At 50.8% G+C, this 27,750-nt stretch overlaps 1 protein-coding gene across 1 annotated transcript; it reads left to right on the top strand.

Annotated features, from left to right (window-relative positions):
- Odad4 (outer dynein arm docking complex subunit 4) lies at positions 1 to 27,659 on the top strand. The gene is made up of 12 exons (XM_021627483.2): positions 1 to 303; positions 4,339 to 4,470; positions 4,716 to 4,866; positions 5,442 to 5,503; positions 5,775 to 5,937; positions 7,764 to 7,988; positions 8,136 to 8,343; positions 15,994 to 16,080; positions 18,675 to 18,871; positions 21,218 to 21,318; positions 24,264 to 24,348; positions 27,122 to 27,659. Exons 1-12 carry the CDS (start codon positions 190 to 192, stop codon positions 27,475 to 27,477), a joined length of 1,881 nt encoding a protein of 626 aa, XP_021483158.1. The 5' UTR covers positions 1 to 189; the 3' UTR covers positions 27,478 to 27,659.
- Positions 27,660 to 27,750: the final 91 nt, after the last annotated feature.

Genomic DNA, 27,750 nt, shown 5'->3' with positions numbered 1-27,750 from the left:
ACCCAGGCGCATGAGCACACTGGGCAGGCTCACCGGGTATCCTAACTCCGCCCGGGGGAGGGGAGGGGCCGGAAGTCAGGCTATGTCTCCGGGTTGCTAAGAGACCAGGCGGCTGCTAACCAGGCACAGGTTCTTCATCCACTTTCCCTTTCTGGATCCTCTTCAGAATCTCAGAAAAGTGCGGTGACCATGACCGACGGCGAAACGGAAACCTTGCGAAGCACCTTTCCCTCTTACATGGCGGAGGGGGAGAGGCTGTATCTGTGTGGGGACTATGCTAAGGCAGCCCAAAGCTTTAGCAACGTGAGTTGCAGCTCTGAACCATCACTGCCTTCCTCTTCCCCCTCCTCCTCTTTCCCTCTCTTCCTCCTCTCCTCTCCCCCCTCCCTTTCTCCTCCCTTTTTCTCGCACAGGCAGTTGTGTGCCACCAAATGGGCGCTGGGATCCAGACCCGAGTCCTCTGCAAGGAGAGTGAGTGCTGTTAAGGAACCATCATCACTTTTTTAAAAAAAAGTATTTGTTCTGTATATGGGTGTTTTGCCTGCATGTGCACACACGTGCACATTGCTCTTGGAGGGCAAAAGTGGACATCAGATCCTCTGGCACAGGAATTAGTGAGGGTTGTGAGCTGCCATGTGCATGCTGGACTTGAACCTGGGTCCTGCTGGAAGAGCAGCCGGTGCTTTTACCTGATGAACCATCTCCCAACCTCATTGCCAGCTGTGTTGAGGTCTTGATGATGCCTGATAATCCACTTTGTGTCTGATATTCCTGGTTCCCCTGATACACCACTGTCACAGATAGGCTCTAGCCTTTGTCATTTTTCTCCCATTTCTCGCTTGTGGCACCAACAGTGAGCAGTCACTACTTTTATTTAAACGCTTCACGATTACCTTTCTCTTGATCAATCAGTTTCCCATCATTAGCTGCAGATTGCCCGAGAGGCTAGATGTAGAAGCCACAAAGCCCCTGGCACAGGCTTGCTTGTAAGAAAGAGGTCGGTGAACCTGACGTATTGTAGTAACCTTAGTAAAAATTGCACCATTATACCCTAAAGGGATTGGGAGTTGTTTTAGTATACTAGACACGCTGCTAAGCACAACGCACCTCTACGGGGGGGGGGGGGGTAATTATCGTTCACTCCATTTTATAGATAAGGAAGTTGATATGGAAGTTAGGTAACAGGCCCAAGGTCTCTCATGCACCGAACTAGCAGGCAGTGGAGGAAGGATCCCCTGAGCCAAGAATTCAGCCTGCAGTTGCCTGAGGTGCCTACCTCCACACTGTAGTGCTCTGATATGCTTTTCTTTGCAGAGCTGGGGACGTGGTTTGGTTGGTAGAGTGTTCACCTAGTATGCATGAAGGCCTGGATTTGATCCCGCTTAAAACTGAGTGTGTCCTCCTACACTTTTAATCCCGGCAGCTGACAGAGACTTAAGATCATCCATGGCTACTTAGCAAATTCAGGGCCAGCCTGGGATACTGGACACCCTGCCTTAAAAAAACAAAATAACCATGTCCTTTGCTAAAAAGTACATAATACTGTATTTTTTCTTTTGTGGTGCTGGGACTCCAAACATCCCACATGAGAAGCAATCACTCTTCTACTGAGTGACATGACCAGCCCTTCTTATTGCTTCCTTTTGTTTGTTTTTCTTTCTTTTTAAAAGTTATTTATTTTACATATGAGTGCTCTATCTGCATGTACAACCTGCAGGCCAGAAAAGGGCATCAGATTTCAATATAGATGGTTGTGAGCCACCATGTGGTTGCTAGGAATTGAACTCAGGACCTCTAGAAGAGCAGACAGTACTCTTAACCTCTGAGCCATCTCTCCAGCCCCTTGTTTGTTTTTCAAGACAGGGTTTCTCTGTGTAGCCCTGGCTGTCCTGGAACTTGCTCTGTAGACCAGGCTGGTCTTGAACTCAGAGAGCTGATTGCCTCTGCTTCCTGAGTGCTAGGACCAAACATATGCATCACCACTCCCAGCTCTGCTTATTTCAAATGACATAGCAGCAGGGCATGGTGGTACTTGTAATCCCAATTTTCAGGGGGCTGATACAGGAAGATTTTGAGATTGGGGCCAGCCTGGTCTACATAGTGAGTTCAAGACAAGTCTGAACTAAAATGGCAAAACTGTTTCAAAAGAACCATATCAACCGAGCCGGGCGTGATGGCACATGCCTGTAATCCCAGCATTTGGGGAGGCAGATTGCTGTGAGTTCAAGGCCAACCTAGACTACAAAGTGAGTCCAGGACAGCCAAGGCTGTCTTGAAATCAAACTCTTAAATGGAATGTCAACCCAGTAACTGATCCCAAGACTTCCATAAAATTGAGCTTCTCTGATGTTCCCCAGTGTTCCACCCCTTTTCCTAGTCACACCCTTCAGGAGAAATGATGACCAGATAGGCAGACTGAGTTCAGAAGCCCTGCCCCTGCCCATTCTTTCTCCTGGGCAGCTGTCTGGGCCTGAAGCAGCTCACACAGAAAGTGAACATGGCCCTAAGGGCAGGTAGCTATGGGAAGGCCCTAAGGGAGAGAGAGGCCCTCCCATTCTAGGAAAGACAGCAGCTGCTTCCTCTTCCTAGAAAAGAAGAAAGGTTTTAGAGAGGGCAGACACAGTCTGAAGCCTGGGGAATGCCTGTCTGATGCCTGCCTTTCCTAGAATGGGGCAGCTTCACATACATAGCTACCTTCCCTTGGGGAAGTCTTCTCTTCTGTCCTGGCTAGGACAGACCAGGACAGACATTCCCCACGGGTGTAATGATCTCAGTCAGAAGGTGGCATGACATAGCTGGGTGTGATGACGCACACGCTTGTAGTCCTAGCACTTGAGGGAGGGCTAAGGCAAGAGGATACAGGGGCAGTTTGAGGCTATCCTGGACTACGTGAGGCCCTGCCTCAAGAAATAAGCAAACAGGGTTGGCAAAGATGGCTCAGGTGATAAAGGTACTTTTGGCGAAGCCTGATGAGCTGAGTTTGATCCCCATACCCACATGGTATGAGAGAACCAAGTCTTAAGAGATTGCCCTCTGGGGGGCTGGAGAGATGGCTCAGCGGTTAAGAGCACTGTGTGCTCTTCCAAAGGTCCTGAGTTCAATTCCCGGCAACCACATGGTGGCTCACAACCATCTATAGTAAGATCTGCTGCCCAGAGGCACATATGCAGGCAGAATACTGTATAAATAATAAATAAATCTTTAAAAAAAGAGATTGTCCTCTGACCTCCACGTGGACACTGTTACATGCACATGCCCACATAAGCATACAAAATTAATTATTAAAAAAGAAGCAGAAGCAGCAGAAGCAGCAGAAGCAGCAGCAGAAGAAGAAGAAGAAGAAAAGAAATACAAATAAAAGCCAAAAGTTGCAGGACATGGGGAGTGATAGAAGTGCCAGTCCTTATACCAGGGCCCCAGATGGCTTCTGTCTTCCTCACATTTCCATCATAGTCTCCTGAAATAGTAGTGATAATTTTCAGTTTACTACATTAAAAAAGAAGAAGAGGAGGAGGAGGAAGGCGGCGGCTTGAGTCAGGTGTGATGGCATGCGTCTATAATCCCAGCTGCTCAAAAGGCTGAAGAAATGAGAGAAGGGCTAGGCTGAGGTCCCTTCTGTAATGCCAGCACCCACAAGGTAGAAGCAGGAGGGTGGCAGAGGGCTTGAGACCAGCCTGGCCTGTCTCCATAGCAAGCTCCAGGCCAATCAAGGCTGCAGTTTAAAAATCATCTCTCAAAACCAAACCAAACCACAACAAAACCCCCAATATACCAGAAAGGGGGAGAGGGAAGGAAGGAGGAAAGAGAGAGAGCAAGAGAGGGCCTGGGCTAGGAGCATAACTCATAAACTTTCCCCAACATTCATGAAATGCTGGGTCCTAATCTTTGTACATAAAAGGTAGCGGATAAACACCCTGAGTTTTAGATGGCCCTAAAATCTGTTTTGTTTGCTTTAGCCTTTGCCATTTACATGGTGAATGGTGTGCAGCCAACTGGGGTTTGTTGAACTTGGTAGACACAAACCATCTTGAAGCTGTACTGCTGGAATAAACTAGAAGGACTTGGCAGAAAGTCATATATCCACGGTAATGCCCATGTCTCAGCCAATGGCTTCCTTAGTAGCCAAGACTCAGCTTTCTCCAAGATCAGCCACATACAGCTAGAGATGCCGAACAAAGACTGGGTTGGGCTTGCCTCAGATGAGACTCAGAGGCAAGTGTCTGTGTACTGACCTAGAGGGTCCCTCAAATCTTCGGGAGGTATGGGCTGCCCGTCCTCAGGTCAGGCTGCTACCTTGCTCTTCCCAGTATCTGCCCATCAGTTTGTTTCCTTTGTCAGGCTCTTCACCTTCAAAGCGGAGATAAGAACTGCCTGGTTGCCCGTTCCAAGTGCTACCTGAAGATGGGAGACTTGGAGAAATCCCTGAAGGATGCTGAGGCCTCACTCCAAAGTGACCCAACTTTCTGCAAGGTGACTGCTGGGTGGGAGGGCTCGGCCTTGCTTTCGCCATTTCCATTACAGAAGACTCTTGTTCCCAGCAGTTGAAGAACCAGCTGGATCGCCTGGTGTCTGATGTCCTTTCCTCTTCAGTGCCTGCCTGGCTCCCTGCCTCATGTATTCCAACCTTGACCTCCAACCTAGAACCCTTCCGTTCTACCACACAAGTCCTTTCAGGCCTCCTCTCCCCATCTGGAGTTGACTGTCTTTCATTCCAGGGCATCTTACAGAAGGCCGAGACCCTGTACACCATGGGAGACTTCGAGTTTGCTTTGGTGTTCTATCACCGAGGCTACAAACTGAGACCTGATCGAGAGTTCAAAGTCGGAATTCAGAAAGCCCAGGAAGCTATCAACAACTCAGTGGGAAGTGAGTGAGCACGGGGCTGTGCCCTAATCCAGGAAGACGTGGGAAGATCTAGGCAGGGAGTCTCTGGACTTGGCTGTTGCTGGTGTCACAGGCTAAATTCTGGTCGTGGAGTGACCTAGCTGTGCTAGGCAGGCTGCTTTGAATTGTCTTCCCTAAAGCCTGCAGTCATACACATACTAGAGCAGGATCCTGAGTCCAGCCTTTCCGAGCCTGGCTCCTCCCTCACCACACAAGGGCTGGTTTTATCCATCAGTTCCATGGCAGAGAGAAGAGAGGAGTGACAGCTTGTCCCTAAGGATAGCAGAGTGTGGAAATGACAGAGTCTCCCTGAGTCCCAGATTTCCCCGTATTTGGAAATCTTGCTGTGGTGAACTTGGGCTAGTGGGGGCCGGCTAGTGTCTAGGACACTGTTTTACCAAACACCCTGCACCATTCCTGTATTAGAGTGGCTCCAGGCCAGCTTTGCCACAGCCCCCGCCACCTCCTTGCCAAAGGCAGCCATTTCCACATAAAAGTATGTGATCGGTCATGCCTGAGAGGCTTAGCCCAGCTGAGTTCCGGCCTCTGTCCTCCAGGTCCTTCTTCAATTAAGCTGGAGAACAAAGGAGACCTCTCCTTCTTAAGCAAGCAAGCTGAGGTAAGGTGGCTGGTTCTGAGGCCACTAGTGCCTCCAAAACCCTACCGCCTGGGAACATTTTGCTTCTGCCTCTATCAGATTCTTCCCCAGCTGCAGAGGTATCTCAGAGATCCCACTGTGCCCAGCCAAGCGTATTTCATGATTCTTAGCCCATAGAAGAGCCTTGGAGGAGCAGGACTGAGCAGTCTCAGGCTCTCAGTCCACACTTCGTCCTCCTTCGTACTCTCCAGCTCCTTGCTGACGCTCCACCAGATGTTGCCCTGTTTTCCAGAGTAAGAAAGCCCAGCAGAAGCCTCTACCGATGAAACTTCTCTACTACAACAAACACGAACCCAAACGAAAGGGCTCGCTCAAGAGCGAGAAGACCGTCCGGCAGCTGCTCGGGGAGCTGTACGTGGACAAGGAATACCTGGAGAAGCTTCTTCTGGATGAAGGTTTCAGGCCTGTTGGTGCAGGCAGGGCGGGCACCGTGGAGATCCTGGGTGGGTGCTCACGGCACAGCCTACAGTGGAATGCAGCCGACACAGACCCATGACAGGCTTTACAGCATCCCATGAGGCTAGGCGATGCTATGGTTCTTTTTTTTTTTTTTAATTTTTTATTCTTTTAATGTATACAATATTCTGTGTGCATGTACAACTTCACACCAGAAGAGGGCGCCAGATCTCATTATAGATGGTTGTGAGCCACCCTGTGATTGCTGGGAATTGAATTCAGGACCTCAGGAAGAGCGGACAGTGCTCTTAACCTCTGAGCCATCTCTCCAGCCCGATGCTACGTTTCATATGTGAACTCAAGAAATGCACATTCAGGGTCACTACTTTCCAGTATGTGGGCTCCCTTGTCAACCTTCCATCACGTGACAGAACATCCGAGACAACCAGTTTGTGAGAGGGAGAGATACCGGTGTGACACGGTGACCCCCACACCTTTAATTCCAACAGGTGCAGGTGGGCCTCTGTGAGTTTAGGGCCAGCCTGGTCTATGCAGAAAGTTCCGGGACAGCCAGGGCTATATAATAAGACACTGCCTCCCCTCCCCACCCCCCAAAAAAACACAAAAGTTTCAGAGACTTCATACTCAGGTATTCAGGTATTCGGTTTTGGGGACTGTGCTGAGGCAGGACACCGTAGTGGGGAGCACCCAGCATGGCAGAGGTGGCCAAGATGTAATTACAGAAGAAGGGGCGGAGGTTCCAATTCCCCACCTTGGAAGGCATGCCCCAGACAGCCTAACGTCCTTCTAATAGCTTCCACTTCCTAAAGGTTCTTTAACCAAACCCTAACACATGAGGCCGTTGAGGGCGGGACATTCAAGACGCAAATGATAATCACCTCCACAGCCCGTGCAGTGGAGCAGTGGGGTAAAGGAACCTGATGGACAGGTGCAGGGATCAGAGCACACGAGTACTACGTGTTCTGAAACAATATCCGGTCCATCCCTCATTTCATAGACGGGGAAGTAGAATTCACTGAACATCCAAGGTGACGAGCAAGTTAGTGGTGGCGTCACCGACAGAATCCAATGTAACACTTTCCATCACACCGGTACTGACAGAGCCCTGAAGCTTCCGGGGTGTCAGGGTACTGCCGTGAACTGATAGGCCTTGGGGCGGGTTGGTGGGGGGGAGGTCACCCTGGAAGCAGATCCCCTCTCTCCAGAACTGGTCTCTTAAGGTCAGCTGCAGGGTGCCCCCAAGGGTTGTGGCACACACCTTTAGGCCCGGCACGCCTCCTCTGTAACAGGCCTGAAGGCTTCCTGCTCCCCGGAGGACCTGCAGTGGAGGGCAGGTGTGGCCTCAGCGTTACCCCACCCAGGTGGTCTTGCATCAGGGCAATTGGCCTTTAACCCCTGGCCACACAAGTAGATAGGATAAAGGCACATCCCTACAGCTCCCAGAATGCACCAGCTTACTTGGCACCTGGCTGCTTGATGAGGACTGGCAACATGGGCCAGGTTTTCCATTCAGACCCCCCCTTTTTTTTTTATCCCCTGAGGAAAACAGCATGAAAGGAGGGACCCCTGAGTCGAGGCTGTCCAGGTGACCCTTCTTGTCCCTCCTATTTTGCCACAGGAAAGGCTCGTACCAAGAAAGCGCCTTTGGCCGCCTCCTGGCTCTCCACCGTGACCCACACTCTTGCCCTTTCCTCACGGTTGAGGCACCCGCAGGCATAGGTCTTCACAGGGCGGGCCCTGCAGCAGGGACTCCAAACCTACCTGCATGATCTCACCGCTGCCTCTCAAAACCCCTTCCCCGCAGACCTCATCAAAGGCACCATCAAGCACGGCCTGACGGTGGAGGATCTCATCATGAGCGGCATCAACTACCTGGACACCCGCAGCAACTTCTGGAGGCAGCAGAAGCCCATCTATGCCAGGGAGCGGGACCGGAAGCTGATGCAGGAGAAGTGGCTGAGGGACCGGAAGCGCAGTCCCTCTCAGACGGCCCACTACATCCTCAAGAGCCTAGAGGACATTGACATGTGTGGGTAGCCTTCTCAGCCGTGGGGAGGAAGCCATGGGATAGCCCGAGAGCCCCAGCCCCTGCTGACCCGTGGATGGAAATTATCGGGGAGGAGAGGAGTCCGCCGTCGCTTCCCTGTCACCTCCCTCTCTTCCCATCTCTCCCCAGTGTTGACCAGTGGCAGCGCCGAAGGGAGCCTCCAGAAAGCTGAGAAGGTACTTAAGAAGGTTCTGGAATGGAACAAAGACGACGTGCCCAACAAGGACGAGCTCGTTGGGAACTTGTACAGCTGTATCGGTAACGCCCAGATTGAGATAGGGCAGATGGCGGCCGCGCTGCAGAGCCACAGGAAGGACCTGGAGATCGCCAAGGAATAGTGAGTGCCCCGAGGTGGCCAAGGTCTTTAGGCTTCCAAGAGCCTTTACCTGGGCTGCTCGTAGCGTCAGTCCTGTAGTCCTGTTCCCGCAGGGCAGGCCTGAGGCAGAGTCCAGTGGAAGTGGGGGCGGAATATTCAGGACCAGGGTTAGAAGGCAAACCTGCCTAGGCTGGTAGCTTTTTTGGTCATCTCCAGGAGCATAACGGCTCAAAATTCCAACAAGTTCCTAGTGGTCTGGCTCTTGGGGATTTTTTTAAAATTTTAATTCTTGTATCAGGCCCCAGGCATACCAGGTATTTCTAGCATGAGGAACATAGCAACGATCAGATATAGGTTTTGCTATCTGGGGAAAGTGGCATAGCCATTAAATTGCAGTTGTGGTCGTGTCTCAAAAGCAAAATGCGTGGGAGGGGATGCCTGGGCAGCGGTGTTGGAGCAGCCCCGTGGGAAGGCCTGAGGCTGGAGGAAGCTTCAGGCTGGAGTGAGAGAGGGGCCAAGAGGAAGCCGGACAAAGTCAAAAGGAGCCTCATGAAACACGTGGTGACCCAGAGGATAGGACCTGGGGTCCGGTGGATCTGACCGTGCTGTGGGAAGTCACTTCAGCGCCCGGTCTCAGTGTTCCCACCCAGTAGAGTAGGCATGGCTGTCCCTACGCTGGCGTGGAGAGGAAGATGAATGGAAAGGTACAGGCCTGGGACTTGAGACAGTAGGGCTTAGGGTTGTAGGTCAGTGGTAGAGCAACTAACTGCCTAGCATATTCAAGGCCCTGGGCTCAGCCAGTCCCAGTTCACACATAGACACACAGATATGTACTACACACACACACAGATATATACTATACACACACACACACCATACACACACACAGAGAACTACCATATGCACAGAGAGACATGCCATACGTATGCACAGACACACAGACAAACCGTATCCATGTGCACACAGAGAAGAACGGAGACCTAGGACTGCAGCTTCCACTGTTCCTCTAGTGACACCAAGTCTCCCCGGAACAAGCTGTTCTCCACTTGAAACTTCCTGACAGGGGCCAATACTTTCTGGGCATCTTGATTTTTTTTTTTGTTTGTTTAAATCCAATACGTATTTATTTGTGTGTCTGCTCATTGTATGTGTGTATGCATGGGCATGCCAGAGCATGTGTGTGATCAAAGGACCAGTTGTGGGAATCAGTTCTCTTCTCCCGCCGTGTGGGTCTCAGGATCAAACTCAGGCCAGGAGGTTGGCAGCAGGCACCTTCACCCACTGAGCGGTCCATCCCCTCTCCTCTCCTCCTGCCAGCCCTGAGCATCCTGATCCTAAGTCTTTTGGAGTCCTTCTTGGCTACAGTGTCCACTCACCCTGCAGTTCTAAACCCTTTCTTCTCCATCTCCCGCCACTCTGCGTGTTGCTCGCTGTGACGAAAATACCCCGAGACGGCTTAAGGGAGCAAGGATTTATTTCGCTCCCATCTCAGGAAGACTGGCTCCGCTGCTCTGAGGCCAGTGGCGAGGCTGAAACATCAGCGTGGGGAGACACTTGAAAAGCCACTCCCTTGACCGCATGTAGCCAGTGAGCAGAGAGAGAGAGAGAGAGAGAGAGAGAGGGTCAGGGATAAGACCCTCAAAGACTGTTCCCAGCAGCCTGCTTCCTTAGTCAGGCCCCACCTCTCAGTAGCCATCAGGAAGAACTCATCAATGGATTGTTGAGTCTCTCCTGCTCTCATCTCTTCTCAATACTGCCGCCAAGTGGGGACCAAGGTTTAACACATGAGCCCTGTGGGGAGGCACTTCCTGTTCAAACTGTACCACCCCATTTTCACCCGGCGCTTCAACCCTTTGCCAAAGCTGCTGCTCTTCCTCTTTTGATCCCTCGCTCTCGCTGTCTCCACAGGTTTCCACAGCGGCACCGCCCTTTGTCAACTCTCCTTTCTGCTGACCCTCAGCGAAGTACCTAGCATCCATCATAATATTGTCTGGGCAGTGGTGGCCACCCCTTTAATTCCAAGTGTGTGGATCTCTAAGTTCAAGGCCAGCCTGGTCTACAGAGCGAGTTCCAGGACAGCCAGGGCTACACAGAGAAACCCTGTTTAGAGAAACAAAACAATAACAAATAGTACCAGCAACACTTCCAGAAGTGGGCTCTCTCCAAGACTCAAGGCTTCCCAAGATAACAGACGCTCACTTTCTGAGCCATAGCCCCCGGTGGCCTGAAGTGCACACTGGCTCCTGCCCTGTCCTCACTTAGCCACGCCCTCAATGCCATCCACTCCGGGGTGATTTCCTGTATGTCTCCCAAGGGCTAAGGAGGAAGAACAAGGGGGTGGGATGGACCCTGAGTTGGAGACAGATGTGTCCTTGATTCCTAGCTCTGTCATTGAGAGGTGTGTGGGTTTAAGTTGCTCATCCCTCAGTTTCCCTACCTGTACTGAAGATCCAATAATACCATCTGACAGGGGTCACGAGGGTTAAATAAACCGTGCCTGCTCCGAATGTCTTAGTCCTAGCACTTGGGAGGCAAAAGTAGGTCTACATAGTAAGAATCTGTCTCAAAGAGAAAAGAAAAAAAAGTGCGTAGATAATACTTGTAGATAATACTTGGATGCAGCCATCTCCTGAAGATGTTTTCACTTCTTCCCTCACAAGCCCTGGCCCTAAACGTTTAATGACTCCAAGGCGTTTCTCTTTGAAACACGGCAGTCCCACACTTAACCAGCCCCTGTGCATCCCTTACGTCTGTCCCAGACATCTTGCTCCAGGAGCCCCTGAGCCGTAGACAGCCAGGAGGAAACCCAGAAGGCTTCGGATCCCCCATCCTCCCTCTGTTCTGTTCACGCCCTGGCCTTCCTCAGCTGGCCCTTCCATGAAAGGAAAGCCCAGTGGCTACAGGCTGCCGCTCTTCCTGGCTTAACGTACTCTCAACCAGCCTGGCTTTCTTTGGGTCTCAGCCAGCAAAGAGCTCTGTGCAGGTCGTTCCTGCCTGAGGCCATTAAAAGGATCCTGGCTTTGGGCTGCTTCTGCCTCCTTCCACAGGGTGTCTCTTTCTTCAGAGCTTCAGAGCTCACTCCGTCAAGCCACTCCTACTCAATCTTCGGCTTTTAAATTTAGAGTCTCACTCTGGGGGTAGCGGTGGGGGAAAGGGTATAGAAATACTGTCCGCTGGTATCCTATAAGTCCTCTTAGACGCTGGGCTTCGGGAAGAAGGTCATTCTCTTGCAAGGTCATTCTCTTCGTTACAACAAGAATGTTAAGTGACTGGGTGCCCAGCAGTACTCTCTTTAAAAAAAAAAAAAAAAAAAAAAAAAAAGATTTATTTATTTTATGTATATGAGTGCTCTATCTGCATGTACACCTGCACGCCAGAAGAGGGCATCAGATTCTATTATAGATGGTTGTGAGTCACCACATGGGTGCCGGAAATTGAACTCAGGGCCTCTGGAAGAGCAGCCAGTGCTCTTTAACCGCTGAGCCATCTCTCCAGCCTCAAAGCAGTATTCTTGACATTCTTTCTTTTTTATTTCTCTTTTTATTTTTACGAGTTTTCAGACAGGATTTCACCATTTGGCCCCAGGCTGCCCTCTGACTCCTGATCCTCCTGCCTCTCTCTCCCAGGAGCTGATTTTACAAGCACAGATCACTTGGCCTGGCTAGTTCGTGCCTTTTCAGCATCTGCAAATAGGGCCTTACCTGGGAACTCTAGTCTAGGTGAGTTCTGTGTACCCCGCTCCCTCATTCTAGTCAGCCACTTACAGACTAGCCAATGACTTGTGCTAGAGGCTTCTGGGTACTCCAGCCCTCATTTCTTTTCTTGGGTGGATGCGCATTGGATTTATGTGCCTTCGTGTTGCTGGTAGCCTGTTGTTGTTTGAACTGAGATAGGATTTCGAGTAGCCCAGGTTGGCTTGAATTCACTATGTAGCTGAGGGTGACTGTGGACTCCTTCACCTTCTGGCTCCACCTGCTTAACAGGTGTGCACCAGGATGGCCGTGACCCCCTTAACTTCGTGGCTGTTGGGATCATAGGTGTGCACCGTCATGCCAGGTCTATGTGGCAGTTCAAACACGGAGCCTTTTCTACGTCCCCAGCCCTTACTATTAGCTTTTTATTACTTCTAAAAATTTTTTCTGATGGTGAGGCTTGGAACCTAGGCCTCGTGCATGCTAGACAAGTACGCTAACCCTCAGCTACATATTCAGCCCTCATTTCTTTTTAAATCCACTTACCGTCATTTTAGGTGCATGGGTGTCTCTTTTGTACAAGTATATTTATGTGAGAATGTCAGATCCTAGAGTTGCAGACAGTTGCGAGCTGTGCCCTATGTGGGTGCTGGGATTTGAATTCAGGTCCACTGAAAGAGCAGCCAGTACCCTTAACCACCGAGCCATCTCTCCAGACACACACACACACACACACACACACACACACACACACACACCTTTTTTTTTTTTAAAGCACTTTGTACCCCCTGGCTCACCTAACTCACTGTATAGACCAATATGACCTCAAACTCAGAGAGATCCACCTGTGCCTTGCCTCTGGAGTTCTGGGATTAAAGACGTAAGGGTGGCCGGGCATGGTGGCCCATGCCTTTAATCCCAGTACTCGGGAGGCAGAGTCAGGAGTATTTTTTGTGAGTTCGAGGCCAGCTCGGTTTGCGTTTACCTATCACTACACAGCAGAGAACCCACTCTCTCTCTCCTTAATTTTTGGTGGTGCTGCAGATCCAGTCCAGGGCTCTGTGTATGCTAGCAGGCCTGATGATCACTGGACCATCCATCCTCCCAGCCCCAAGGGAGCCCACTCTGGAAGGGGAGACCTATCTTAGATGAACCGTGAGAGCTACTCATGAAAACTTTGGCCGAGGGTCCATGGAGAGACATGGGCAAGAACACTACAAGAGAGGGGACGCAGAACCGGGAGGCTCACAGTGGACGTGGGGAGAAACATGGGAATATGGGGAATTTGGGGAACTGCAGGTTGTATGATAATCTAGGGACCAGGGCCATGGGCAGCTGAGGCCTATAAGGGAGTTTGTTTTACAGAAAGTTCCGCCATGCTGGGTTTGATTTGAAACGCCAAAGGAGTCTCTCATCCTCCTCCTCTCCACTTCCCTCTCTGGAGTATGTTCCTCTGGCTCCTTTTAGATGATGACATGCTCAAGTATTTAGACACATACAGAGGATTTTCAAAACAAGAATTCATTTCTGTGTTTTTTAAACAAATGAATGAGACCCGGGGGTCTCCTCTGCCTGGGATCTTACAGAAGGCTGAGACCCTGTACACCGTGGGAGACTTCGAGTTTGCTTGGGCGTTCTGTCCTTGGGGCTACAAACCAAGACCTGATCAGGAATTCAAAGTAGGAATTCAGAAAGCCCAGGAAGCTGTCAGCCACTCCGTGGGGAGTGGGTGAGCCTGGGGCTGTGCTCTGATCTAGGAAGTCTTGGAAGGTGTAAGGTCTGAGTACCGGCAGAGGAGTCTCACACGTGGCTATTGCTGATGTCACAGGTTAATTTCTGTCCTTAGAGTAGCCTTCTAGCAGTGCTGGGTGGGCTGCTTTGAAGGCTAGAGTGGGGTCCAATCTCCAGTGCAAATATACAGCAAGAGGGTCACATTCTGTTCCTTTGTTTTGTTTCACTTTGCTTTGCTTGGTTTTGTTTTTGAGACAGGGTCTTATGTAGCACAGGCTAGCCTCAAACTCACAGTGTAGCCAAAGCTAACCTTGAGCTCCTGATCCTTGTGCCTTAGCCTCGTGAGTCCTAGGATTACATGTGTGAGCCGCTATGATGAGCTGTTTTTGTTTTAACATGACAGTCTTGCTGTATAGCTCAGGCTGGCCTCGAACTCCTGGCTCAAGTGATCCTTCTGTTGCAGCCTACTGGGTAGGTCGGAACTGCTGCCATATGCCACCGTGCCTGGCTCTGGCTCCAGCTCCAGGGAAAGGTGCTGAAAAGAAGCTGTGGAGACGCCAGCGTGAGACGGGAAAGAGTGAGCTGCTATCAGAGCAGATCTGCAAGCGAGGGGTGTTACAAATCAAAGTGGAGTCACTCAGGCTAAATTTCACATTGCTAAGCTGAACCTGCACTGTCCAGTTGACCAGAGAAAAGAATATTACAGAGATAACTGCCATGTTTCACGAATGGGCCAATTTTAATTGGCAAGATAATTAACGTCTCTCTCTGCCATAACCCTTACAGGGAAAAGCTAACAGGAAGTAACCTGATCTTAGCCAATCTTATTTTTATATTCTTTAGTCTCTGTATCACAGCTTTACATGGAGAGTAATTTGGAAATGGCTATCCTCTTCCATTCTCCTCCATCTTCTTCCATTGTCTTTTTGTTGCTTTTCTGTGTTTTCTTGAACCCCTTTCTAGTTATATAATCACTCTGTTCATTTTATTGGAACAATGATTCTGTGGAATGAGATCTTGCCAATTCCAGAACCAAAAATAAAGCCAACTAAGATTTCTGTTTGTTTCTTTTTCTTTTTTTGAAAAGATTTGTACATATGAACACTCTATTTGCATGTATGCCTTCATGACAGAAAAGAACATCAGATCCCATTATAGATGGTTGTGAGCCACCACATGGTTGCTGGGAATTGAACTCAGGACCTCTGAAAGAGCAGACAGGGCTACTTAACCACTGAGCCATCTCTCCAACTCCTCCCCTCCCTCCCCCAACAGGGTTTCTCTGTGTAGCCTTGGTTGTCCTAGAATCACTCTGTAGACCAGGCTGAGCCTCGAACTCACAGAGATACACCTGTCTCTGCCTCCTGAGTGTTGATATTAAAGGCGTGCACCACCACCACCTGGCTGCTAATTAAGATCTTTAAGCTAAGTTTTAATTGTTCCCTTTGATGGCTAGGGAGTGTTTTTGTTTTTTGTTTTTGTTTTTTTGTGCATGTGTGTGTCTGTGTGTGGTTGTATTTGTACATGGCAGTGGTTGGGGGTGGTGTGTGCATGAAGGCCAGGGGAAGCCAGAAAGGGGTGTTGGGCGTCCACCTGTGGCAACCTTTGCCTGTTCCTTTGGCACGTTGTCTTTTCTTACACCTGGGGCCTACTTTTCTACTTTCCTTGGCTAAGTGTTCTGTCTCTCTCTCTCTCTCTCTCTCTTTGTGTGCACACATGTGCACATATAAACACGCACTTAAGTGTATTCCATGGCTCCTATGCCCCTCCTGCATCTCCAAAGCCGCCAGCATAGACACACCTAGATATATTTCCCCCTTCGTTGCTGAGAAAAGCTCAGGGTCCTGTGCATGCTAAGCAAGCACTGCGTGACTGAACTCCCCCCGCTCCCCAGCTCCCTGACTCCCTCACTTCATACATGGATTGCCACTGTGAGGTTGCCCCTAATAAATTGTTTCTAAAATAAGTAACATTTTAATTGATGTTCTTATTGCATTATCTTGAGGTAAGTTCTAGGAAGAAAATTGTTAGACCAAAGGGACTTCTCTGTAAGCCGTCAACCCTGGAAAGACCCGATGACGCCATCTCAGGCAGAGGGCACAGATGGGCCTGTGTGACACAACCTTGCCAACCTGGACAGCTTCTGCTTGGAACCCTGAGTTCCTGGAGCTGGGGCCTCGGTATTTGTCTTTTTATACCGTAACATATGATTTCTACTTAATGACTGTTTTTTTCTTCTCCTCCATAGTGACATTCCAGATGCAAAATCGAGGGCCCTTGACAATATTGGCAGAGTTTTTGCCAGAGTTGGGAAATTCCAGCAAGCCATTGACACGTGAGTTGACACAGACTGCCTCTTCTCCACCCGGGAACTGGGACTTCCCTAGCTCACACTGGGATTCCAGTCTAGGGACATGAAGCCAGACAAAGAGGCATTAGTAAATGAGCCGAATTTAGACCTGGGTGTGGCGGTCATGACAATAATCCTGGTTACTCAGGGGGCTGAGATAGGAGCATTGCCAGGAGTTCTGGGCCAGATAGAGCTACACAGCAAAACCCCATATCAGAAGCTCAGGAGGAGCAGGAAGAAGACAAGGAAGAGGAGGAGGAGGAGAAGGAAGGAGGGGAAAAAGGGAGGTCAGAAGGAAGGAAAAGAAAAGAAAGGAAAAGAGAACCAGTTGACCCAGACTCTTGTCTCTGCTGGGTGACTATTGAAGCCCTATTCTTTGGTGCTGGGGATCAAACCCAAGGCTGGGTTGGTCTTGCCCCTGCAAATTCTAAGATGAAGGTCAGGATTCATGAACTCACTTTTTTAAATGTTTATTATTATTATTATTATTATTATTATTATTATTATTACTATTGCATGTATGTTGTATGCATGATGTGAGGTGGGGAACAGGCATATGCGTCCTCCTACGTACACATGGTGGACAGAGGAAAACTCTGTGGAGTCAGATCTGTCCTTCCATATTTACACTGGATCAGACTCAGGTCACCAGGCTTACGTGGCAAGGACCAAGCAACCTTTATGGCTTCTTCAGGGCCCCTTCCGTGACTCCGTGTCACTGTGTGGGGTTCCAGGGAACAGTATCTCAACTCTCCAATGGTCTATTTGAGGTCTAACCCTGAGGTTGGTTATCTGCTCAGTGGGGTGGGTGGACATGGCCCTAAGGAGCCTCCGAGGCAGCCCAGACCTGGAGAGCCAGTCTTTGGGTGCAACTATCCTTTTCTGGAGAGACCTTGTCCTTCAGGCCTCTGACACTTGTTTACCAAGCATCCTTCCAGATCACATGACTTGCTGTCTATGCGTTGAGAGAGGAGTATGAGAGCCTACCCTGTCTTTTTTTTTTTTAAATAACTTTTTTTTTAAGACTTATTTATTTTATTATGCATACAATGTTTTGTCTGCGTGTACACCTGAACGACAGAAGAGGGCACCAGATCTCACTACAGATGGTTATGAGCCACCATGTGGTTGCTGGGAATTGAACTCAGGTCCTCTGGAAGAGCAAGCAGTGCTCTTAACCTCTGAGCCATCTCTCCAGCCCCCTCAGTGTCTTCTTGTAATAAAATGTTTCACAAGTAATACATAGTTTTTGTTTCTGAATTTGAAAAACAAAAGCAGAAGGAAAAAGTTAGACCCACCACCCAAAGATTTTCTATTCTATTTTATTCCTTTAATTAATTAACCAGTTAATGAATGTGATAGAAGTCTTATGTAGCCCAGGCTGGCCTCACATTCTCTCTGTAGTGAAGGATGACCTTGGACTTTTTTTGGGAGGTGGGGGTGGTAAAGTTTTATTTATTTATTTATTTATTTATTTATTTATTTATTTATCATTTATATAGCATTCTCCCTGAATGTGTGCCTGCACACCTAGAGGAGGGTGCCAGATCTAACTATAGATGGTTGTGAACTACCATGTGGTTGCTGGGAATTGAAGTCAGGACCTTTGGGAGAAGGGCCAGTGTTCTTAACCTCCCAGCCATCTCTCCAGCCCAAGCTGAGCCTTGAACTTTTGATCCTCTTGCTTCTACTGTCAGTTGTGTGCACTCTCTGTGGTGCTGAGGCCGTACTCCGGGCTTCTGCACGCTTCCAGCCAGGCCACATCTCCAGCAGACTGGCTTTCACTCTGCAACCCATGCTGGTCTTGAACTCGCCTTGCAGCTGAGGTGACCTCAAGTACTGGGATTACAGGGGTGAGCTGGCTAGTACTTCTTTTCATTCCAGTCTTCCCTCCTCCCCCCATTGCCTTTACTCTCTTATACTTTTAGTTAGCCCCCCTCTCTCCCTCCCTTTCTCTCTCTCTCTCTCTCTCTCTCTCTCTCTCTCTCTCTCTCTCTCCTCTCTCTTCTCTCTCTTTTTCAGTACTAGAGATTGAACTCAGGGCCATAGGCATGCATGCAGGTGCTCTGCCACTCATTCATACTCTGGCCTTCTTTTGGCCTTGTATTTGAAATAGGGCTTCCCTCAGTTTTCTAGTGTGTGCTTGAACTCACTCACTCTTGACCTACCCTCCCCACTACTTGGAATTACAGGTCTGTGCCACCGAGCCTAACCCAGTAATTCCAGAGGGCTGTTCTGGCGTTAGTTGGGCTGCTTTGGTTGTGTTCTTACTGTTAGTTTTTTGTGGTGCTGGGATTAGTCTAGGGTCTCGTGCATACTAGGCAGCTACTGGACTGCTAAGCCACACCCCCAGCCCTCAGGTGCTCTTTTCAAGCATTCTGTTCAACGGTGATGGCCAAATTTGATTCTACAGATATTAACCAAAATAGCCTTGGCAGTTCGAAGTATGTTGCTACTTGCTAGTTCCACGCTAGACCGAGCTGGAAGAATGAGTCTCGCTCTGCACCCACGGGAAGCCAGGCCCTGCTGTGGCCGAGCGTAGAGCTGGGAGGGAGCTGACCGGGTCCTTTCTTCCCCAGATGGGAGGAGAAGATCCCTCTATCCAAAACCACCCTGGAGAAGACCTGGCTCTTCCATGAGATTGGCCGCTGTTACCTAGAGCTGGACCAAGCATCGCAGGCCCAGAGTTACGGTGAAAAGTCTCAACAGTATGCTGAGGAGGAAGGAGACCTGGAGTGGCAGCTGAATGCCAGTGTTCTAGTGGCCCAGGCCCAAGGTACGGGCTCAGAGACTCCCATCCTACCTTTCTCTCCTGGCACCAGGCCTGAGGATGAGAGTCCTGTGGGCCGAGCCTATCGTCTCTACACTTCCACCCTTAGCTTAATGTTGAGAATGAGGACAATCCACTCCACGTTTTGTTTGTTTGCGTCTCTATCTGCTTGCTTTGTTTTAATTCATCGACTAACTAATTAATTAAGTTAGTTAGGTTTGTTTTTCAAGACAGGGTTTCTCTGTGTAGCCCTGGCTGTGCTGAAACTCACGCTGGCCTCGAACGCAGAGATCCACCTGCCTGTGCCTCAGCCTCCCTCCCGAGTGCTGGGATTAAAGGTGTGCTGCCCCACCACCAGCTGGCTTTGTTTCAATTTCCAGATAATGTTTTTATTGGCCCTTTGAAGATTTTCGCAGTTTTACCTCCCCTCCTCCAGTTCCTCCCAGATCTGCCGCCACTTCCCTTCCCCCACCCAGCTCTGCCTTATCTTTGTGTCTTTTAACCACTAAGTCCAATTTCTGTTGCCCAACACAAATGGTTGTTCCGGGTGTGGGGCCTGCCCTAGAGTGTGATCAGCCTACCGGGGGGCGGGGGGTGTCATACCATTAAAGAAACCTGGCTCTCCATCTCCTGGCAGCTAGCGCGTGCCAGTTGCTCCTCAGCTAGGAGTGGGGCATTTGTGCCATGTCTCCCCTTCCATGCCAGGATTCTTATGCATGCTGTCCTGGCTGCTGTGAGTTTATATTACAGCTACCATGTTGTGTTCAGAAAACACTGTCTCCGTGAAGTCATCCATCTGGCTCCTGCAGTTTTTCTCCTCCCTCTGTAAGGATCCCTGAGACTTGGGATGATGTATCCTCCTGAGGACGGGCACTCTGCAGTCTGTTATTCTCTGGGTGTTCACTAGTTGTGGGTCTCCATGCTAACTGCCATTTGCTGCAAAAGGAAGCCTCTCTGCTGAGAGTTGACAGATGTGCCGAGTCAGTTGACTGCTGTGTTCATTCAGCACAATGATAAGTAGCAGGTTCTCTCCTAGGGCCTTGTGGCTTGCCTGGCCACAGGTTCTTCTGCTATAGATACCATCTCGTAGACTGGGGCCTTAAATACCCACCCATTTCCTCCTCCCCCCCGAAAAATGGTTGGTTCTTTCTATAACTTTCCTGCCACTATGGTAACAGTGGGTATATCTTGCTAGGCCGCTCATTATTGTTGCTTTGGGGGTTTACAGCTGGGTAAGAATGATGAGTTCTTTCTCCCTCTGGTAGCGCACACCCCTGCTGAGCCCTCCCTCCCGACACCAAAATGGGGCCCTTCTTCAAGGGCACAGATGTTTCACTCTGTCACTCAGTGAATCAGTCCCGTCTCAGCTCCAGCACTAGCTGGCTGGGTGAGCTCTGCGGAGCCACCTGCTCTCCACTCTGTCAGAGGTTCCAGCAGCTGTCCGAGGCACACAGCCACCTCTCCATGCTGCCCTTCTTTCCTGGGGGATGCCGGTGACGTGCGTATGTTGTGTCGTGTGCATCCACGCACGCAGACTAGGAGACCAGAGGAAGATGCACGGTGTCTTCCTCTCAGTTAGGTTGGCTGGTGAATGAACTCCCGGGATCTACCTGTATCTGCCTCCCAGTATTGGGGCTACAGGTATATACAGCCTGGCTTTTACGTAGGTACCAGAGATCTGAGGTACAAGCAAAGCAAGTGCCTTTACCCACGGAGATGTCTCTTTATCTCCCCATCTAGTTTTGTGTGTATTTTAAAGAAAGACGAGACAGGGTCTTATGTGTCCCAGGCTGGTCTTGAACTTGACACACAGCCAGTAAGAACATTACACTTCTCCTGCCTCCGCCTCCCAAGGGCTGGGGTTCAGGGGTGTGCCACCACCCCTAGTTTACACAGGGCTGGGAGTCAGACTGAGGGCTTCATGCGTGATAGCCTCTACCAACTGGGCCACGTCCCCAGCCCCACCCTGTGCAGTGTTTTCAGGAAGTGTAAAAAACTATCTAAAAAGTATAGATTGCCTCTCCAGTAACCATTTCCAGATGGGGTTACATTTGCCACCCTGGAGATAATGTGCCTGGCTCACTGTTCCTCTCCTAAGACCTCTCCCCTCACTGACTCCTTTGAGAGGCCTGGGAGCTAAGTGTTGGCCCCCGTGTCCTGGTCCTCCGGGCTGCGCAGACCAGGGACATGCTCCAAGGATGGGGCTGAGCAGCTCAGTGATCGCCTGGGGCTGCTTCTCTGGACTCGGACTTCTGATGGGTCCTGGGAGTGGCCGGGCAGACCGGGCAGGGCTTTGTCAGGCCGGTACGAAGTGTCTCAGTTTGTCCTCTGCCTTCTCCCCGCGCTCTCCAGTAAAGCTGAGAGACTTCGAGTCAGCTGTGACCAACTTCGAGAAGGCCCTGGAGAGAGCCAAGCTGGTCCACAACAATGAGGCGCAGCAGGCCATCATCAGCGTGAGCCTTCGTCACCTCCTGGGCTGGGGGGCGGGGGGGGGGGGAGTGGGGGGTTGGGCCTGCAGCAATCCTGGGCCTTCCCCAGCTGCTGTCAGCCATATGTCACAGGACACATGCTGGGAGGGCGCTGCCTCTGACCTTAGCCACTGCTGGTCATCTGTACAGCGGCCCATCCAAGTGGTTTGTTTGCTTGCTTGTTTTTTTGTTTTGTTTTGTTTTTTTTGTTTGTTTTTTGAGACAGGGTTTCTCTGTGTAGCCTTGGCTGTCCTGGACTCACTTTGTAGACCAGGCTGGTCTTGAACTCATAGCAATCAGCCTACCTCTGCCTCCCAGAGTGCTGGGATTATAAGCATGCACCACTATACCTGGGCCTGAGTGGTTTTATTGAAACAAACAAATGAAGGAAAAAGAAACAAATCTTTTACCAAACGTCTTCACCTCTTCAATGTGCTGTGCACCCCAACGCTTCCTACCATCTTATTTATTAATCTCTTTATTTATTTACTTGATATGAGGAATCTTTACATTGCCCAGGCTGACCTTAATGTCCTGGACTTTAAGTGGTCCTCCTGCCTCAGGCTCCAGAGAGGCTGGGACTGTAAGACTATAAATGTAGGCCATTGCCATTACACACGGCTTTCTGTTTTCCTTTGCTTAATGCTGCTTGACATTGTGTGTGTGTGTGTGAATGTGTGTGTCTCACTAGCTAAGAGTCTCACTCACTCAGCGTCCCCTGTCTCTGCCTGTTGAGACTGGTTGGCAGGAGGGCGCCACATCCACCTGGAATGCTGGCTTCTGGGCTCCAAACTGATTCCCAGGATCGTGCCCAAATGGGCACAGCCTCTGCGCCATCTCCTCAGCGGCCGGCCAAGACTTTCTAAACTGATTTTAGGACCTGCAGTTTGAAAACTACTGCCTCCTCCAGGGACAGCTGAAAGTTAGCATGATCCCCAGGCCTCTGGGGACCTTCCCATGGGGCTCTCCAGCCCATTCCACCCCCAGCTGCAGAGAGCCTCCTACCGTTTCCCTGAAGATAGCCTTGTGCCTATGAGCCAGTGCTTCAGTCTCTTTTCTAGAATGTTCAAGTCCTCCCGGTTTGCCTCTCCCAAGAGGCTCTGAGCCAACCCTTCAGTTTCGGCTAGGAGATCCTCTCCCTGGGACCTTCTTCCACTCCTTGGTTTGGAATCGCCTAGGCTTGCTCAGGAAGCAGCTGCTAGCCTACTTAGGTTAATTAAATGTAGTAAGAGGTGAAGTTCCGCTCTATGGCCATTAGACATATTTCAAGTGCAGAGTAGCCACGTGTGGCTGGTGGGGCCCCCATTGTACAGAATAGTGCCATCGTTGGGGATGTTCCTGCTGGGCAGTGCGGGCTGAGACCGGAAGTGCCGGCGGGCAGAGTCCAGCAGTTGAGTGAGGCAAAGCCAGGAGGTACTTCAGCCTCGTCTGTCTAGCCCACCCCAGCCTCCTCCCAGTCCTATTGCTCCAGACAGATGTAGAACCTGAGCCAAGTCCAGTGCTGCCCACTTCAGGAATCTCCCAGCCATCCACCCCCTGCTGCCCATCACATTCCTTTCCCACAGGGAAATTCCTGAGGCACACAGGTAGTAACATCCCCCCACCCCCATAGTCATCACTAGAGCAGGCCCCTGACTGAGAGGCCAGAGCACAGAACTCAGCTACATTGGCATGGCTGGAGGGGCCAGACTGGAGAGGTGTGTGTGCGGCTGGAGCTTGAGAAAGGTCCAGGGCACCTTGACAGTGACCCAATAGGAGATGGGCCTTGGGCTGAGCTTTGGAGGACAAGCATGCAGGATTGGTCAGGTATAGCAGGTTGAGGAGCCTGCACTGGAAGGACAGGGGATGTCAGCAAAGAGACCTTTAGAGAGGACAGTTTGTGGTGTGTTTGGACCGGTCATAGCAAGGCCAATGCTTCCGCTTCCATATTGCAGTGGAAAAATCCCTCCCAAGAGACCAGTGAATGTCCCTGCCTCCGTATTTCTCAGAGTGGCTTAGGCCTGCCCTATGGCTGCCCGGTTCTCATTGAGGGACAGCCCCTGCGAGGCACACCTCACCCGTGCCTCTGGCCTGCTAGAGGAGATTGCCCACCTTCGCCCCCGCCCAGCCATGTGCTCCACAAGTCTCACTTAACAGCCTCTCAGACGCGACCCTGTCCCATGTGACCACCCTCAGAAAGCACAAGTATTTACTGAGCACAGTGAGTGTGAGGCAGCCGAGTCTGTGGGTGGCTGGCTGCGGTCCTGGCCCCTAAGAAGCTTAGTGTCTACAGGAAAACTGAGACCAAAGCCCAAGCTCCAGTTTGTGACCAGCATCGTAAGGGATCAGCGAGATTCAGAGTGAGAGCCCCAGTCCCCTGGAAGGCAGGGCTGGAGGCTACCCCTGAGGCAGGGAATGAGGTTCCCCTCAAGGCTGGGCAGTCATTTCACCAGTTGATCCTCAGTGGCTCCTCGTGGGACCAGGTCTGTGACCCCCTCACCCTCCTGCATTGCCGTCCCCATGCATGAAAGCTGACAGGGCAAGGCCCTAGCACTATGCTGCGAAAGAGCAGCGGCATCCAGCACTACACATCCTAATGCTGCAGGTACTGTGCCCAGTGCCAGCTTCCGAGACTACCGTGACAAAGATGGAGTCTTCATGGTCCCACAGAAAGCAGGGTGTCAGGGAGGCTTTCAATCCCATCTGAGGCAGACGTTTGTGCACGGTACGATGACCAAGATTTTGAGACCAGTTTGTACCACGTAAGTGAGACCCTGTTTCAACACAAGCCAAGCAGCTGGGCTTGCTTGTAATGCCAGAGCTTGGAAAGTAGAGGCAGGAGGATCAGGATTTTGAGGTCAGCCAGGGACAGACAGTGAGACCCTGTCTCAAAAAAAAAAAAAAAAAAAAAAAAAAGTCCAAAAGTTCACCAGCTCCTCTTCCCTCCACAGGCCTTAGATGACGCCAATAAGGGACTCATCCAAGAACTTAAGAAAACGAACTACAGGGAGATACTCAGGGAAAAGGCGGAGAAACGTGAGTCACCGTGCCTGCAGTCCCTCCCCTGCCCACCTCTCTCCCTTGTCCTGCCACGCTTGCCAGTCCCACCCAAGGCCAGCACGGCACTGACCTCCGAGTATGCTCACCGACTGGCCAGCAGCAGCTGGCTCCCTACCTGGGCTGGGACAGGGAAAGGATTCAGTTGGCTCCCGTCTGCCTCGGCCCCCGGCCTGGCTGCCATGAGTTCATTCACGGGTCTTTCGTACTTATCAAGCACCTGCCCTGGGCCCAGGTAGATGTCAGATTCTCAGGAAGACTGAGGCTCTGCTCTGCGGGAGCCCGCGGCCCAGCAGGAAGGCAACAGAGCGGCCACTACGGTTCTGCGCTCACGTGGCTGCAGCGGAGTGCACACGTGTGCTGCGTGCTGCGTGAGCCCACAGGCCAAGGCCTAGGACTCCGGGGAGTCAGGGAGAGAGTCTCATGGAGGAAATGCTCTGCCTGTAGTTCCCACAGAAGTGCAGTGGTTTCCCCGGGTGAGAGGTGGGGGAGGGAGGAGAACCATTTCCAGCAGGACACAGGCAAAAACAGACCCTGGCAGGAGCTTTGCTCTAGACCTCCGGGAAGCAGAGGGTCTCTGACCCTTCAGGCTCTCCTCGCCCTCAGGGAAGGTCTGAGGGAAAGAGAGTTTAAATCATGGGCAAGCCCAGAAGAGCTGGTCTCAGAAGAGCAGTAGCTGGTCTCCCTTTGGTGCCCTGCTGCCTGGCATCCTAGGAGCGTGGTAGGCATTGTCGTCCTTCTTCTGGGAGCACTGTCGAAGTCCCTGGTATTTCTAAGGAGGGCGCTCAGCAGAGGATTTAGCAATCCACAGTGCTTTTTCAGTCCAGCCATTTAGCTTGAGATCCTGGGCTTCAAAAGTGGTTCCATTCCGTACTGGTTTTGGTGGCAGACAGCCTTTATCTGCCTCCCTCTGGAGGACCCTGACCTCAGCCATGATGCAATGGGTGGTGTCCAGGAGGACAGAGCTCACTGTGGATTCCTAGCTAAAGCCCTTTGAGATTCAAGGTCAAGTTCTCAGTAGCCCTTATGGCTTCTGCAGCAGAGCAGCAAGATGACATGACCCCCTTTTTTGCATGTGTATGTAGTATTTATGTGTGTTGATCCACGCGTATGTGGAAAACAGAGACTGACCTCTGATTCGAGCCGGTCTGGCTACTCACATTTGCTCCAGGGATCACCTGTTTTCAAATTCCTGAGAGCTGGGGTTACAGGCAGGCCTCCACAGCTGCCCAGACGCTTTTTGTTTTTTGTTTGTCTGAGGCAGTGTCTCATGTATGAGGCTGGCTTCAAATTTACCCTGTAGCTGGGAATGGTGATCAACTCCTGATCCTTTAGCCTCTCCCTGCCAAATCCTGGGGTTTACAGGTGTGTGCCTCTACACTCAGGAATCAGGACTTACCCATTGAGGCATCTCCTCAGCCCAACAGCCCTTTCTCCTCCTCCTCTTCCCTTCTTTGCCTCCTTCTCCTCCTCCTCCTCCTCCTTTTCCTTCTCTTCCTTCTTCTTCTCCTCCTCCTCCTTTCTCTTCTTTTTCCTCCTTCTCTTTCTCCTTTTTCTCCTTCTTCTTCCTCCTCCTCTTTTGTTTTTCGAGACAGGGTTTCTCTGTGTAGCCTTGGCTGTTTTGGATTCACTTTGTAGACCAGGCTTGCCTACGAACTCAGATCCTCCTGCCTCTACCTCCCTGAGTGCTGGGCTTATAGGCAGGCACCACCTTGCTCGGCTGCTCCAACAGCCCTTTCTTATTCAGTGCCTGCCACGAATGTAGCAGGTCTGAAAGAGAGTTCAGACCTCTAGTTGTAGACCCCATGAAGCAGTTAAAAAGCTGCTGGAGCGATAGATGTTGGGGAGGGGGAAGGATGTCAGGGAGCAGCAGGTACCCAAAGCAGCCTCCCCTCCTTTGGGCTGGCACAATGCTGAGGAAAGAGCGTTTCCGCCTTCTCCTGGTGGGGGTCATGTCCCGCTCTGAACAGCAGAGGGCACTGTTGTTTATCATTTTGCCTCGGGATGGCTGTGAGCCCGTTAAGCTTTCTATTGCCGATTTTGACATGAGCAGCTTCAAGGAGGAAGAGCATGAAGGGTAGCCAGGGAGTGATGGTGACTTTCTGCAACTATCAGAGACAAGGAGCGAGAGTCATAGGACAGCAGCTCTCAGGCCCTCTTGCCCGACGGCATGCTCACCTGTTCACGACAGCTCCCCAGGGACAAATACAATGGTGGCAGGGTGACAGGAACCCCTGTCCCTTCTCAACGCCTCTGCCATTTTTGCTAAGGGAGGAGGTGTGTCTTTTGCATCACAGTGGGTAAGGCATTGTGGGAGCAGTATGGTGTATAACAAGCAGGACCCTGTGGCCGAGGCCGCTTATGTGGGATGGACAAAGAAACAAGTACCCATGCCATTTCTTGTAGAGAAAAGAGTGTGTATGCATTTGGGTCAGATGGTCTGGGGTTCAAATTCTGGCTTTTTTTTTGGGGGGGGGGTGGAGATCGTGGTGTGATGTCCTGTGTCTGTCTCAGGTTCCCATGCAATTCCATGATAATCAAATGGCATGACATTTGCAGCATCTCGCTTGATGCCAGAACAGAGCTGGCTTCAGGCCCTGAGTAATAACCAGTTCTCTCCTTTTGGAAGCCCGTGCTTTCACCATATGAAAGAGCTCATGACAGCAGCTGCTGTGGCAGCTTTGCTCTGGGAAGCACAGACCTTCATCATTCTGTAGACCGTCATCCCGACCCGCCCTGTTCTCTTCTCCAGAGGAAGTCACTACATTGATGGAGTTGCCCGCAACCCTGGAGAAGGAAACAAAACACGAACCGGAGAAAGTGATGAAACAGTGGGAAAGGGATCCAACGGAGAGCGAGAGATCGACTACGGATGATGAGGAGTCAAAGCTGCCGAAACCGGAGGGACAGGAGCAAGACAGAGGCAGCTCTGGAGGAGATGGCACACAGCTGTTTGTACAGAGTACGGAAACTTTCGGGAAGCCCTTGGAAGACTCCGAACGCACGTTCTCAGAGAGCGTAAGCCTAAAGGATCTAAAACCAGCAGAAGCAGTCATTGAGGAGATTGACATATCGGAGAAAACGGAAGATGATGACGTGAAAGAATGAAATGTTTTAACAAATGGAAAGGATGAAGGCTTGCTTAGTAGGCGTTAGGCTCAGGAGGTTGGGCTCAGGTGTTCCCAGGTGAGATGTTTTTGATAGGAAAAACTGGGAGACTGACTCCTCCTACAGGTTACCCCCGTGTACCCCTGTTTTCCCATTAAATATATGTCTTTAGCTTTTCCAAATCCAGAGTGGTTGTCCTTCCTCCCTCTCCCTCAATTCTCAGTAGGGACTAGTGAAAGAAATGAGAGGGGTGGCAGAGAGGCAGGTGAGTTC

Source organism: Meriones unguiculatus, chromosome 7, assembly GCF_030254825.1.
Source record: "Meriones unguiculatus strain TT.TT164.6M chromosome 7, Bangor_MerUng_6.1, whole genome shotgun sequence".
Classification (NCBI taxonomy): domain Eukaryota; kingdom Metazoa; phylum Chordata; class Mammalia; order Rodentia; family Muridae; genus Meriones; species Meriones unguiculatus.
This window is presented reverse-complemented; position numbering and strand designations above follow the sequence as displayed.